This window comes from Abramis brama (assembly GCF_963993115.1).
Source record: "Abramis brama genome assembly, chromosome: 15".
NCBI lineage: Eukaryota > Metazoa > Chordata > Actinopteri > Cypriniformes > Leuciscidae > Abramis > Abramis brama.
In genome coordinates this window covers 20269311-20284719 of record NC_139977.1, presented here as the reverse complement: position 1 = coordinate 20284719, position 15409 = coordinate 20269311, and the positions used below count along the sequence as shown (strand labels likewise).

At 41.3% G+C, this 15409-nt stretch overlaps 2 protein-coding genes across 4 annotated transcripts; one reads left to right on the top strand and one right to left on the bottom strand.

Annotated features, from left to right (window-relative positions):
- The first annotated feature begins 3433 nt into the window (after window positions 1–3433).
- Window positions 3434–10075, top strand: LOC311097350 (uncharacterized protein). Of its 3 annotated transcripts, none has more exons than XM_084136949.1 (9): window positions 3434–3495; window positions 3654–3894; window positions 4734–5043; window positions 5141–5924; window positions 6036–6248; window positions 6351–6598; window positions 6671–6923; window positions 9566–9664; window positions 9939–10075. In XM_084136949.1, the coding sequence occupies exons 4-6, from the start codon at window positions 5663–5665 to the stop codon at window positions 6572–6574; spliced, it is 699 nt and encodes a 232-aa protein (XP_083993075.1). In that variant the 5' UTR covers window positions 3434–3495; window positions 3654–3894; window positions 4734–5043; window positions 5141–5662; the 3' UTR covers window positions 6575–6598; window positions 6671–6923; window positions 9566–9664; window positions 9939–10075. The 3 variants fall into 3 exon arrangements, with proteins under 3 accessions (XP_083993075.1, XP_083993074.1, XP_083993076.1); XM_084136948.1 differs by having other exon boundaries at window positions 5131–5924; XM_084136950.1 differs by having other exon boundaries at window positions 4734–5924; window positions 6671–6726; window positions 6840–6923.
- A 1384-nt stretch (window positions 10076–11459) lies between these two features.
- LOC311097349 (uncharacterized protein) lies at window positions 11460–15213 on the bottom strand. Its single transcript, XM_084136947.1, has 3 exons — window positions 13702–15213; window positions 11701–12224; window positions 11460–11598 (listed from the first exon to the last, which is right to left on the bottom strand). Exons 1-3 carry the CDS (start codon window positions 13903–13905, stop codon window positions 11547–11549), a joined length of 780 nt encoding a protein of 259 aa, XP_083993073.1. The 5' UTR covers window positions 13906–15213; the 3' UTR covers window positions 11460–11546.
- Window positions 15214–15409: the final 196 nt, after the last annotated feature.

The following is a 15409-nucleotide window of genomic DNA, read 5'->3' as shown; positions in this document are numbered from 1 at the left end:
TGGCGAAACGGATCTTCGGGTGAATTGTTGCAATTTGTTTCACCCGCCTCCGCTCACGGATTGGCCGAAGGACGAATTGTTTCACCGCGCCCCGCCTCTGCTCCCCTCGCCTCATTGGCCGGCCGACGAATTGTTTCAGAGGATACGAAGGTTTGATGAACGTCTAGATATCGGACGTGCAGAACACGTCAAAAAAAGACGTCATAAAAACTTTCATTCTAGCTCCTCAGTGGACGTCTTTTCAACGTCCGACTTTTGTGACAAAGACGTTGTAAAGACGTGTTTTGGACATCATTTTGCTTAGTGGGAACGTGTGAAAGAAAACTCAAAGATGTATCCAACCCGACGCGAAAAGGAATTTCAGTCCATTCCGCTCTTTGGGTGGCCCGCCATCTGATTCTCTCCTCGAATGCGCTGTTCAGCGTCAGTGATTCAATAACTCGAACACAGTAGGGATGGGCAAATGAAGCCTCTTGAAGCACTGAGGCTTTCCCCTGAGTGTTTCGGGAAAAGATTCAAAGAATTCGACTCTCAAGAGTGTCGAAAACAGCGCCATCTTGTGGAAGGTCAAATTTATAGCAGCCATGTTTATGAGCAGCTGAATGCGCAGTGCCGTTGTTTTATCCATTAATCACAAATAAAAGACTGACAACGCTAAATGTTCAGTTTTCTGATAATATAATTAACATATTAAAGTGTGGCAATAAAATAAATGTAACAGTTATATTAATACTACACAGAAATAAAAAATAACAGAGTTGCTTGATGCAAGTAAATGTTAGTCTATTTATGGTTTCTATGCTGTTTATGTGTCAGAATATAATGATCATGTAACATAGGCTGTAGGCTTATTTATATATATAATTTTTTTTTAGTAAATGGACTTAAACTTCCAAAAACCTGTAGAGTAGTGGTCTGGGTTCAAACATTCCGACACGCAAAAGGGAAGCATTCACGTGCCTGGAAAGAAAGTGAGGCTTCGTTTTTCGTTGATCACGCGTTTCTCCGAAAACAATACGCGCTCCGACACGGAGCTTCATGAGAAATTGCGCTGCGTACTCGAGACGCGCTTTGAAGCTTCAGTGTCAAATGTAACATCACTAGAACACAGTCCGAAAAGCACAAAAAAACGGCCTGCACATAACCGGACAGCACACTTAATTCACTCACATAAAATCATGACAACCTTGAAATGATTTTTCGATTCAATATCGTTCACTTAAAAACTCAACAGATCACAAGATCAGTTGTTAACATCATACAAGTGATATTACGAACATAAATCATGCACAAAACAAAATATTTATGAGTCTATCTTCAAACAAACAAAACATTATTCAATTTGAACTCACACCAATTCCCTTTTTAAACAACTCAGTTGATGCTGTTTCCTCCGTGTGACGCAGCTGACATAAAGTTGATCGATTCGATCTCAGTCTATAACTCGTTACAAAACTCACTCAAATCAGCAAATCTCATTCGATATATATTCCTAAACACTTCAGATCTAGGTTTTAACTAATAATTTCTCTAATATTCTTCTCTTTTCAGGGTTTCTCTGCAGAACAAATCTTCTCCCAAGTTCAACCAAATCGTCTCCGTCTACTTGTGGGCGGAGTTACAATCACTGAATCAACCTAATTGGTCTATCTACCTCTACAGTGCGATTTCATCATTTCCATTGGGTAAGTTTTTTTTCTGTAGTATGTTTTATATTCCATTTAATATAATTTTAATATTATTGCATTTCATGTCTCAGCTCCACCTCCTGTAGTATGCGAGGGAAGAAAATGAGGACTCACTTCACTGCGCCATCAGCTGCAGTCAAAGGATCTGCCCTTATGTTGTTAAAGTTTGGTTATTTAAGAAACTGATAAATGTAGCCTACTAATAAAGCTAGATGCCCTGTTAATATATGTGTGATATATTTATTTAAACTGCCACTACACCTCAGAAGATATAGATAGGGTAGGGATTACAAAATGTTATGCAGGAATCAGGTACGCGATACAATAAGACTAGATGTGACCAGACATGATCTGCTCACCAATATATCCCTGCAGTTTTTTTGGGGTTTTTTTTTTTTTTCTAACCCTAACCCTAACCCTAGCTCTGTGACTTTTTTTTCTTGAAGGCGATAAACAATTATTTGAGCAGTGGAGGATCGGCCACAACATTTAAAATCGGTGAATGGGTTGGGCGCAGGGGGGCCAACAGAGAACATTGGTATGGTTCCAAGGAAATAAAGTTAGCATATTTTTCTCTTTCTCGTGTATTGTTTTTAAAAGAGGCATATTATAAGCATTTTACCAGCCTATGTGTAGGCTACTTCATGCAGAAGCGAAAAAAAATTGGGGTAATGCCGAGCCGTTCTTAAAGTTGTGATGACGTTTGACCCGCCTAAAACATATAATTCAGTAAAAAGTAGTTTCATTCATGATTTTCATCGACGCCAGTAAGCTGTGTTGATGGAGGCCAAGGTCAGGGTTATCCAAGGTGGAGGGAATTCCTTTTGATGGCTTGCTGGTGACAAGTCAAAGTACCATCCAGTTTGGTCAGTACAGGGGGAAAACCTTCAAGTGGATGCTGGCGAATGACCTTGGCTACTCCCTCATGGTCCTGTCTGGGCATCAGTGGAAGCGCGAGGCTGGCAGACTGGACAGAGGTGCCCTCATAAGGCCAACAAGGATGTCTTTCTCCAGGATGCCTGCACATTCAAGAAAGTCGAAGAAGCCATTAAAGTGCGCAGGCAGAGAGAGGGCATGTTACCTGGCTGTGAGGGTGAATGTCTGGTGGGCTTTGTGGTCCACAAGAAGAGCACCTACAAGGAGCTAAGGGTCACACACAGGATGCACACAGGGTCCACCTGTTAAGGACAGTGAGAGGAAAAGGTAAGATATTTTGATGCTTTCTTATGCCTTTTTTTGTATGCATTTTATTATCTTTATATTATTCCATTGTATATGTCTCTTATGCAGCTATGTGAGATTCATCAGGAGCAAGGACACCCAGGCAGGCAGCAAGAAGGATGCCCTGAAGAAATGCATCCTGCGGAGGGACCAGCAGAAAAAGAAAAGCCTTCTTCTGCATCCATGCCTGTTGTCCCTCACCCTTCACGTCCGGCTTCTCCTCCTCCCACCCAAAACTCCCATTCCCAGCCAGCCACAGTGCACAGTGAGTTTTTAGATCTATTTATTCCTGGGGTGATTCTATGCATGTTCTAATGTAATTATGAATAAGACTGTCAATTTTCTGCCTTTTAGAGCCAACAGATGAAGATCTGTTGGCTTCAGCCATGGAGGTGGAGCCACAGGGTGAGTCTTGTGTGGTGAAAAAATAAATTCATGCTCAGCTGATCATGTGATCACAAATAAATGTACTAACATCATATGGTATTGTGTAACCATAACCGTCTTCAAACTGACATTTATTCATTTTGATGATTATCACTTGCAGCAGAAGGCCGCTCAAAGGCTGGTGTCAGCGGATTCTGAGGTACAGTTTTCACACCAGAAGTGTACTTTTATGTCTCATCAGTAGATATAATTATTATAATTTTATTGTTTCAATATGTATTATGTATGTATGTAAAAAAAAATATTTTTTTTTCTTTCTTGGTTGTTCTGGCTGCTGTGTTTGTGGATACCCTACAGATGTGGTCCTAGAAGCTGATCTGCAGCTCGGTTACAGACGGTTCAAACAAGACAAGCCAAACTACAGACGGTTCGGTCAGCGACTGACATCTAATGGGCTCTACAAGACAGTGAGGCAGGTGCTGAATTTACAACAGAATCCCTGGAGTGTCAGCGCTGCCATAAGAAGCTGGCCGGGTGGTCCTTTGAATCTGCTGGATCCGGCTCACCGCAGGATGTTCCCAGCTATCCTCATTTACTGGTGAGTCATGAGAATTTTTTCCAGTAACATTTACAAAAAAGTTCATTAGTTAATATTAGTTAGCAATAATTAACAGCACTTATACAGCATTTGTTAATCTTTGATAATTTCAACGTTTACTAATACTTGTTAACATTAGTTAATGCACTGTGAACTAACAAACAATGAACAGCTGTATTTTTTTGACTAATGTTAACAAAGATGAACAAATACAGTAACAAATGTATTGCTCATGGTTAGTTTATACAGTACAATAAGGTTCATTTATTAAACATTAGTCAAAGTGTTACCTTTTTTTTTCTTATAGGCAAAATACAGAGGCAGGTGCAATTAAGTACAGAAATGTTAAACCGTTAGCTAGGCTGTAATTGTTACAATGTAACGTAGATTACTTTAACATATAATTTTTGTGACACTGTTAATTAATGGTAATGTAATTTGTAAAAAAAAAATCTTGCTTATCTAGTTCTTTTACAAGACACTGTGTCTGGTACTCGAGGTTCTATTCAGAATGTGTGAACGACCCCCCATTGAGCCTTGCTTGAGCTTTGAAAGGTGTCAGGCTCAGCACAATAACATTCATACACTGTGCCCGACAGTTGAGGTTCTATTCGGGATGTGTGAATGGCCCCCCCATTGATCCTTGCTTGACCTTTGATTTGTGTCAGACTCAAAACAAGTTACACTTGACTCGTGTGATGTCCCTTGCATCAAAGTTTGTTGTTTTTTTTGTTGTTGTTTTTTTTTGTATGATGAAACATCACACCTTTTCCTCAGTTCTGGGAAAAAAATAACACTTTAAATGAACTTTGCCTTGTTTTGTCTGTGTGTTTTAACAGGTTCTCTTGTGATATGAATGTGGCAATGTTGATGAGGGAATGCTCTCTGTGCAACAGCGTCACTATGCTATATCACAACCTATGTGAACAGCATAGTGAGGACTGGATGAAGAGGTCCCTGCAATACATCTCTGTGTGAGACCAGTACCAGGGCACCACCACACGGCCCATCACACCTCCACCACCCATGTACCAACATGGCTTGTACCAACCGCCAAGTGGCTCCTCTCTGTTCATGCAGAGGATAGAGCTCAAAGCCAGGGTCACCTCTGTCTTTGGGTCCATCCTGAAGCTGGACTCCACAAAAAAGGTAAAGTATTAATCACAGTAACTAAGGATCACCTGTATATGTACAGTTGTTTTTAAAATGATCTAAGGACTAAATGTACATGTACAGTTGTATATAGACTTCTGCAGGTTATCTGTTTGGAGCTTGGCCAAAAAACTGGCAGGAGCTGAAGCTGGGACCGCAGCCTGTGTCACCAATGTGGGCAATGAGCACGGACAAGTCCTTATGTCTGTGCTCCCCTCACATGAGCATCAGGGACTGCTGCCCATGGCCACTGGCCTGGTAAAGAGGTGGCTGGAGTCATTCCCCCCACACTCCTCTACGTGGACAGAGACTGCTGCTCTTCTGTGGGCACATCCAGAGCAGCTGCCATGTTCAGCAGCTGGAGTGATGTGGTGGTACGTCTCCATGTGTGGCACTTTATGTGGTGCTTCGCTGCAGGTCTGCACACCAACAGCTCCCTGCTCTATGGTTTGTTCATGACCTAGCCTGGGACGAGGGAGATGTGGCTCTGCTGAGGGAGGCGAAAAGGAGGGAGTTGGAGCAACGGCAGGGCATCAAGGGCTTCACTGATGAGCAGCCAACCAGCAGGCTCACCTCCAAACAACCAGCGCAGCACTGTCGCCATTGTACACGTAGCATGGCGGTGACAGAGCAGCTAATCTGTGAGTTTCTGGAGGCTTTAAAGGAGGCCAGGAAAACCATGGGACTAGGAGAGGATGGACGTCATCTGGGACACTCAAAGACGCCATCTTCCCTGCATCCAGGACCCTCCTGGAGTGCAGCTGTACAGCCAGACAGGAAGTATTACAAAGGGAGGGCTCACACTTCCGGCCTACTGCTGCGCTCGGGGTTCTACTTCCTTGGAGTCCTTCCACAACCACCTCAACCGCTTCATACCGGTAAGGTTATGCACATTCAGCTCAAGGTGTATTGTCGTGATGATTCATTTAATGTTATTTGTAATTATAAAGTAGTTTGTAATTTTTATATATATATTTCTTTTAAATCAGAACGAGCGCTAACCTGGAAAATTTCCAGGCTTATCTGCTTGAGGGTTGAGCGGTGGAACGAGGACCGTGCTGCTGCTGCTGCTGCCGTCATGCATGAGGCCCTGCCGCTGCGCTGCTACAGTGGCAGGTTTCAGCACAGCCTCAATGAACTCAATCAGCGGCTTCTTGGCTCTAGTCTTGTACAAGACTATTCAAAGCCAAGACAGTACACAGGTATGTGTCTTTAATTCCATGCTTTGTTGTTTTCTTTGTAATGCACAGACTTGTGTTTTAAAACAGTGTTTTTTGTTTTTTATTTAATTTTGTTTTTGTCAGGCGAGCTCATTGGGGTGGAGTACCTGTGCTGGCAGCAGTCCTTGGAGTTCAGGGAGAACTTTGACCCAGATGACCCAGATAGAATTCCAGACAGCTTGGTGGATGTCGAAGATGAGGGATTTGAAGATGAGGCAGAGGAGCAGGACCACACCATCTCCCTTCTGTCTTTGGTGTCCACCCAGGAAGCTCTAAACTTGTCTCAGGATGTACCGGCACACTCTTAGGGACTGCCACCTGAGCCCAAAGATGTATGTATGTATGCATACAAGCATCATTTGCCATGCCATAACTTTCATCCATACTGATCTTTTTCTTTTAAGGTGTGCAGAGGACCAGACAGGACTCTAGGGTTCGATTGAGTGGTGGGGCTGGCCAGGTACCTTGTTGAGCTCAGAGAAAAGCCTTGTGTCTCAGATAGGGAAGCTGCTGACATTGTTTGGCTGTGGGACAGACTGCTGGACAGTGACAAATGGGGTTTCTTATCCGCAGAGACACAAGGACAGGCTGCTTCAAGGCAGGTTCAAGGCCACCCAATCGAAAAACCTCCACCTGCCATGGAAAGAGCCTGAAGCGGTTAGTTAAACATTTGTACAACGTCACTTTGCCATGTTGTAGGGCTTTTTTTAAAATCTTGTTCAGCCCTCTTCCTTCTCCAGGCCATGGCCCTTGGCACTCATTTAAGGGCTGCTGATGGAGGAGGGAGCACGGATGGAGGAACTGTAAAAGAATACTTGATTGAGTATTACTTGATAATTGTACGTTGTACAACTTGAAATTGTACGTGAGTTTCCCCGGTTGGGTTGGGTGAGTTCCAGCTGGGTTGAATATTCAATCCCTCCATCAGTTCACTCTTTTGTTATTTTTCCTTGTTTATTTTTTAGGTAATTCTGGGTGGGGACTTGTTTTTCTGTTGGGGGTAAGCGTTCAAAACTGTGTGACCATTGATTATATGGCCTACAGTTGTTAGTAGCTTTTGCTTTTAAAGTCGCCTCATGCCCGGGACACATCAGAAGATAGATGGGGATTAGAAAACGTTAGGCAGGGATCTGGGGTTTTCTCATGTATTTTGTGTTGTGTATTGGCTCAACAACCATGCTTACTTTTTGGAGGAAGTGGAAAGGTAATATTACGTAACAGGATACGTGTAACTAAGCGACAGAGGACCGTTAAATATGCTATTTTATGATGTGATAGTATGTCCCAAAGCTTGTATACTCTTCTGCTATACACTCAAGTATGTACTTTTTCTTCACGAAAAGAGTACATGCTTTTAGGGCGTAGTATAAGTAGGTGAACTGAGACGCAGAAAGGGTGTGAGACACCATGCTGATCTGAGGTAAGGGCGCACTCAGAGCCAGCATATCTGCTTCCAGCTTCTTCCTTTGAAAAAAAGAATGAAGAAAAAGATTAGTTAGAAAGAAAGAAAGAAAGAAAGAAAGAAAGAAAGAAAGAAAGAAAGAATGAACGAACGAAAGATTAGTAAGAAAGAAAGAATGAAAGAAAGATTAGTTTGAAAGAAAGAAAGAGAAAGAAAGATTAGTTAGAAAGAAAGAAAGAAAGAAAGAAAGAAAGAAAGAAAGAAAGAAAGAAAAGGAAAAAAGAAAGAATAGTAAGAAAGATAGAATAGTTAGAAAGAAAGATGGATTAGTTAGAAAGATAGATTAGTTAGAAGAAAAGAAAGATAGATTAGATAGAAGGAAAGAAAGACCAGTTTGAAAAAGAAAGATTAGTTAGAAAGAAAGAAAGAAAGAAAGAAAGAAAGAAAAGTTAAAAATAAAGAAAAGAAAGAAAGAAAGATGGATTAGTTAGAAAGATAGATAGATAGATAGATAGATAGATAGATAGATAGATAGATAGATAGATAGATAGATAGATAGATAGGATTTTTATGTTTTTTAATATTAATTTTTAAGAAAACTGAAACTCAAATCAGTCTGAAAAGATATAACTCAAGCCAGAACAGTCTGAAGGTCTGACCCAAGTTTGGTGGTCGTAGCTTTAACAGTCTAGGAGGAGATACAGTCTAAAATTTGGCTCAGAATAATAATAATAATAATAAGTTTAAGTACAATATCAGTAAGTTGGCTTTTCCAAGCCAACTTAATTAGAAACACTAAATGTGTATTTTAATTTCCACTCACCGCAAACAAAACTTAAACGTTGTTACTAAATAAATGTTGTCGGACGATCTTGCTTCGTAATTCAGAGGAATTACATGACAAACGTTCTCCGCTGCATTCAAGACGAAAACTTTTCTTCTTTCGAGCATCATCTGACAGATCAGATTGTAGACCAGAAACATCTTTAAATTCCATGTTTAAAACGACATTATGCTAGATTTGAGAGATTGTCTAAATTGTGTATTGGAAAAACTAATCTCAAGGAGTAGTTACATCTGTAAATATGACTGGATGTCATTTGTCAATCATTGTATTTCTCTAGACATCGATTTAAACATTCATAATAACAATTATCTGCAATTTTTAGAGAGTACTGTGAGTGAAAAGAAAGCAAGAAACACATACAGGTTACTATTTCTTCATTAAAAAAAAAAATATATATATATATATATATATATATATATTCAAAATGCCATGTTTTATTGGATTGTCTATCTATTGGATCAATTTGAATATATGAACAATTATTCATTTTAATATATATACTTTTATTAAAAAGCAAAATTATCACCATCAATCTCGTGTTTACATCTCAGGTAGCAAATTCAGGAGAATCAAAGGTGTGTTTACCAAATATTTACACCAAAGCAGCTGAAATCATCATTTGTACAGCCACTATATAATAAGGAATATATGACAGACAACTGGGAAGGAGAGAGAATGAGATGCCATGCATATCAAGCACAGAAAGACTAATTAAACATTCTTGACGTTATCATACTTAAAAGAAAAGAAAGGTTTTAGAAGTATATCACACCGCCTGAATGACAAAATCTCAGACACACTCTTAATGAAACGTCAGAGTAATGCAACCATTTTGTGGTTTCTCTATGATGCCTGCAAAGTTGGTTATTTTTTCTTTTTAAACAGGCAGGAAATGGTCTGTCTCTAGAATGTGTAACTTTTTAGTTCTTCTTTTAGGTCACTTTTAGGAAAATTGCTGCTGCTGCATCTGGTTCAGATGTGTGGGCGCCAAATTTGGATAACAGCCTCACTTTCTCATAAATGTGCACTAATTTTCTGCTTTATCTGCAGGAAGGACTGGTGTAGTAGAACAAACCCTTTGCAAAATACTGCATGCAAACCTGTAAAGCCAGTTTATGGGCTAGAAAATCTAAGGATTACACTAGTGAGGTAAAGTACATGGATAATGCATTTACACATCTCTCTCTGTGTTGGTAACAAGTTGCTATAAAGGCTACCTGCATTGTTTAGCATTTTACTCACCTCCTTCTCAACATCCTACATTTAAAAAAACAAAAAAACACACATCAGCTACAATCATGTTTGATTGTGTTTTATTTGTTGTAAAATACACCTTGAAAGTCTCTTCCATGAATGTTAACCACAGGCTTTATTTTGCTCCTAAATTGAAACCCATGGCTTAGAAATGCTACTTCTCTTCCAGGTTTTGGTCTACAAACAGCTCTAGAAAGTATAGTGGGTCAAAAGCAGGTCAGGGAACAGCTGCTGCCGTCGAGCCCACCGGAGGAGGTTTGCCTTGATCACGCTGTACTGCCTGTCCGGATGCATACTGCTGAATGGCAAACTCAGAGGTTGAGTGGCCATGCCGGACCGGTTCCGGAAGTTTTGACTGCACAGGAGGGAGGAGTTCAGAGACCAAAACCACCAGAAACTTCTCATGGTGGACGGGATCTAGTTGGTTCAGAATATCCAGTGACCAGGACTGGCACTCAAGGTACTCAGTACCCATGCCATGCTCTGACGGGTTGTCCCACAGAGTGACAATCCCATCTACTTTCTCCTGAGTGACAAAGCCCTGATGGCACAGCTCAACCAGTCTGTTTGCCAGCTTTATGACATGGTCATACCCAGCTTGGCCATCTGGTCCCACACTCTCCAACTGGGCATCAAAAGAAATGAATACACATTGCAGGTGAGCTCCAAATTCAAGGGGCTCGTCAAAGCTCAAACCCCTCATCCCCCTCCTGGTCCTCATCCCGAAGCTCATCTGGGGTGTCAGGATCTGCAGCAAAGTGTTCCTCAAATGCTCTATTGGTTTTGGAATACAAGTATTGCACACCAATGAGCTCACCTATAGAAAAACAGAGTGCGTAATGCAGATGTTTTAACAACACATGGGTGAAATACAGCTGCTACCCATAAGTAGCATGTGCATGACCACAATACCTGTGTTTTCGCCCGGGCTGGTGTAATCCTGAACCGCCTTGAAGGTCATGGTGCCTACATTCAGAAAAGACAATAATTATCTATGTGTGAAAATGATAATGAATATGAAAACAGATGCAAACATGAACAATTAATTAATGAACCTACCACTGGGAGATCGTGAGTTGGTTTAGCTCAAAGAGCTTTAATTTTGTCAGAGCCATGATTCCGGGGCTGCCCAGGACTATATCCCGAATCATCCTGTAGTCCCTTATGATGGCAGCCCATCGGTTTACCCGGAGTCCGGCGATGGTCTGACCGGCAGGGTAAATTCTGCAGAGAGCCAGGCAGATGGCTTCCCCCACACGGCTTGAGCTGGGCCACTGAGCCGGTCCACCTACACCAAAGGAAGCATCTGCAAAGTGAAAAAGGATCAAACAAGTGAATAACATTGGTTACGAGACCGGTTATGATGATTATAGCCAAAATACAAAGAACTTTTAAGAGAATCAAATGGTAAAGAAGTAACAAAGTGAGAAAAACAACAGAAACCAGTACCTCTTCAGACTTTCAGTGCCAGGGGTCACATTGGTCTTTGAATGGCTGACCTTGAAGCGACCCTTCAGTTGTCTGTCACGGTGGCGGGGGAAATATATAAGACGGCCCTTGTCATGATCTGACAAGTTGTTCCACAGCATGACGATCTCATCCACCTTACACTGAGTAACAAACCCCTGATGGCGCAGGGCAACCAGACTGTTGGCCAGCCTAATGACGTGGTCATAACCAGCTTGGCCATCTGGTCCCACACTCTCCATCTGTACATGAAAAGAAATGAATAAACTCCTCTATCATCAATGCCTCCTGGTCACGGCGCCTGATATATTTAAGGGCTGCTTCCAGGGTCCCCGGTCTGCTTCCTCAGCCAGTTGACATAACTGATTAAAAAATATATATTCATTAGAAATTAGATTCATCAATTATCACAAAAAATACAACTTATATCAGCATGACATTGTTATTCAAATGACTGTTCTCACCCAATGTGGTCTTTGTCCTTGGACTCATACAGTTCCTGCAGTGTCTCTGCCCTGTACCTGTGAAATTCAACAAGGGCTTGGCCCTCCTGTCCAGGCCTGTGAGGCCTGGACTCTGGAATCCATGAATGCCCTCCGGAACCTGACTCCTTAACAGCAGAATATGCATTTGCGTAGCGGGCCAAGGCGTCCTTGTGGACCATCAGTGGAGATGTGGAGACACTGCGCACACGCTCCTGCTGATGGCTAGCCACCAGCCCCACAACCCAGCCCACGTCATTTTCTAGGAGCCACTTAAAGGTCTGACCCCGATACACGCCGAACTGAACCGCATACCGGCTCAGAACCAGCATCACGGAATCAGGATCACCACCCTCTGAGACGACACGGGCCCAGGCCTCTGCCTCACATTCTTCTGGCTTCTTGCAAACCACAGCCAGATCAGGCTTGGCCCTGATGGACTGAGCCTCAGGCGTGGAGTGCATGGCCAGCTCCTTTCCCCTCCATCTAAATGTTGGGTTTTCCATCTAGGATTCAAGTGGTAAAGTACATACTGGATAATAGTAGAATTAACAATGCAGATTTTCCATTCATGAGAATTCATAAAATGTACAGGGAATAGAAAACCTCCCATAAGATACAATACAATAACATTGCCAAAAAATAATCATAATGTAACCTGGTGACAGGTTACTGTCTAAGGCTGTACTGTAGACCATAGCCTGCATGACATTCACACAAATGTATCAACCTGTTAACTACACATACACAAATTAAGATGAAACATGAAATAAAATAGTTAGAGAGGTTAACCAGCTATAGTTTTCGAATGTGCTACAGGCTGAACATGCCAAGCGCTGATGAGTACCAACGCTAATTATGCTAACGTTACTATCCAACTATCCGTTACTAGTATCCATTTTGGTACCCGGTCTGGCTTCCTGCTTCCTAACCCACTTGGTGAAGCTGAAAAGGAGGGACACACATTTAAATCAAGCCCCAACACAACAAATTCTTAACTGAATTGAGAATTATGTCATCCTCTGTTAGACAGGTCCTTAAAGGACATGCTGGTGTAAGAATTGATAAATTAGGAAATTCCAGACAGTCTGTTTCGGGGGGTGACCAGACCCTGAGAGGACAAAAGGATCTCTCTGGGGATTACCATTTGAACTGGCCCTCATGCACCATCAAGACTAAAGTATCACCTCCGAGTCATCCGAATCTACATCTCTTTCCCTCTCCCCTCACCCCCTCTCTCTCATGCTCAGATGATCACCTGAAGATCACCCAAGAAAATGTATAGTTAATGTGAATGATTATCACAGAGTATTTTCATGATTGGTATCATTTAAAATGTCACACTGCGACTGGTACAAATGTCCTATTTCCAAATAAGTGAAACAAAAGGTAATAAGGTTTTTGAAGGTTTATGGATAACTAGCCCACAAGGAGGGGTTGGCCTCTAGACAAATGGTCTCCCTACACCCAGGGGTGTTACCTCTGAATGCAAATTTCCATGTGAAAGAGGCCATTTAATGAAATTCAGTAGGGAGTTTGGGGCCCTTTCTGTACTTCAGATTGGCCTGTGAGGCTGAGAGAGAGATCTCTTAGCCTCACGTATTTCTTAAAGTTGGGTTTGCATCTTCTCTCTATTCCAGAGCATTTGATGTTTTGTATCGATTATCTTTGAATTGATTATGAAATTGGCATGATACATTTACCTGACATAATAAATTGTTACATTCGATTATTCTAACTGACTTTGATATTGTTTTCATTAAAGAGTTAAACGGAATAGTCAAACATTCACTCATGATTAATGATCCACAGATATAATTAAAACCTTTTCATTTATGGAGTCAGATGAAATAAACGAGTATACATATGATTAATGTATTACAAATTTAACCAACCAATACTTTGCATGAGTGAGGACAGAACACGTGATAACCTTCCCCGTGTATTGCCGAACCGAGATTGGACCAATATAGCGGGCCTTACACTGGCAAAGTTGCCGAAGCCTATTCGCATCATGTCCTCCTGGGCTGGTGTGCCAGTGCCCTCTCGAACCCGGCGCTCGCTGATGGCATTCATCATGTCAGGGAACAGGGCAGCATATCGCAGCAAGGCATCCTTGTTCCCCATGATGGCAGACTGGGTGGTGTCTCCTCCCTCACGCTCCCGTTGATGGATGGCCAGCACCATGGATGCTTACCTAATATCACTGGATGGCAACCATTTTAAGCTTTTACCCCAGTACTGGCCGAACTGCAGGGCGCTCTCAGCACGAGCTGGTGACTTGATGTGTCATCTCCTTGTGCTGCTGACACACGAGCGATGGCCTCCTCCTTCACCCTTATAGCAGGCCATGAGTGTCCCGGAATGGGATTCCTCCTGTAAACAGCAGCGAGGGCCACTGCCTCAGAAGAGGGCTTAAGGGTGAGCTAGTGACCAGTGGGATGTCTCCGAAACTACACATAAACATACACAAATGACAATCAAATCAAAACTGTCAAATTATCTTTATATCGTAATCATTATGATCAAAACCTGTAATAATTGCTTTAGAAAGCTCATTGCTTCTGTCTAAATGAATACATGATGTTTGTTAACTGCATGATTTGTATTATCCTAGAACTGTACATATTTGACATGGACATTATTATGACAGTCACTTCTGATTACAGATTACTCTAAAGTGTAATCTAGAAACTTGCATATTACGATAATAATAAAATAATAAGAGGCACACAGACAACCCCACAGCCTTGCAAAAGTTAATCATAGTTTTACTAAAGTAACTATGTATTAACCCTCAGGTTGTGTTCAAAACCCTATAGCCTAACACTTGTAATGTTCCCGGTCAAAAATGACCGGCCTACAAAAAACAGCTTATAAATCACTTGTTATGCTATATTATCATCAGGGTTCCCACGGGTCCTTGAAATCCTTGAAAGTTTGTGAATCTGAAAACAAAAATTCAAGGCCCTGGAAAGTTTTTGAAAATAAACATACATGCATACAGGTCCTTGAAAGTGCTTGAATTTATTTTGTGCAAGAAGTTTTCTGGAAAAAATTCCATATTATTCCCTCCGGTCCGCTAATGTGTTATTTCACCAATACTTTGTGGCCTATGCATACTAGCTTGCTTGATTTACGTTAGTTACGCTCAGTTACGTTAAGTGTTTCCCGCGTGAGGTACTTTGTGTTGTACGTTGCCATGACAATCAAGAGCACAAAACTACTATAATGGTACCTCAACAACAACAAACGTGTCCCCACATTAAGTCCTTGAATTTGAGGGTATTGGACCTGAAAAGTCCTTGAAAGGTCCTTGAATTTGAAGTTAACCAAGTTGTGGGAACCCTGTATCACCCAATATTGGATTCAATATTTTTGTCAACTTGTTCTCTTTCAATTAGGACTGGTTTTATATTTCTATTTGCATCCGATTAATCGTAGGCCTCATTTATCTGAGAGCAGGTATCTGATTTTTTTATTTTTTTGAGTAAAAGAAGCATTATTTATTAATAATTTTCACAATATTAAATAAAATCTGAAAAAGATTTGCACTGTTGATCACACTAGTCTACTTTAATGTTTCACCAGGAAATTTGTTTTGAAAAACTTTTATTTTGTACAAAATGGCACAGTTATCCTTGTGGTGTTCCCGGTCATGAAAAAGATGTCAATAATAAGATTGTGCAAA

Bases quoted from the DNA above. Each gene is read 5' to 3' on its own strand.
- LOC311097350 (XM_084136949.1), top strand. From the start codon at position 5,663: ATGGCGGTGACAGAGCAGCTAATCTGTGAGTTTCTGGAGGCTTTAAAG. The intron at 5,925-6,035 runs GTAAGGTTATGC...CTTTTAAATCAG, and splicing joins ACCTCAACCGCTTCATACCG to AACGAGCGCTAACCTGGAAA. The intron at 6,249-6,350 runs GTATGTGTCTTT...TGTTTTTGTCAG, and splicing joins AAAGCCAAGACAGTACACAG to GCGAGCTCATTGGGGTGGAG.
- LOC311097349 (XM_084136947.1), bottom strand. From the start codon at position 13,905: ATGGTGCTGGCCATCCATCAACGGGAGCGTGAGGGAGGAGACACCACC. The intron at 12,225-13,701 runs GTAAGGCCCGCT...CTTGAATCCTAG, and splicing joins GCTTCGGCAACTTTGCCAGT to ATGGAAAACCCAACATTTAG. The intron at 11,599-11,700 runs GTGAGAACAGTC...TTTTTTAATCAG, and splicing joins AAGGACAAAGACCACATTGG to TTATGTCAACTGGCTGAGGA.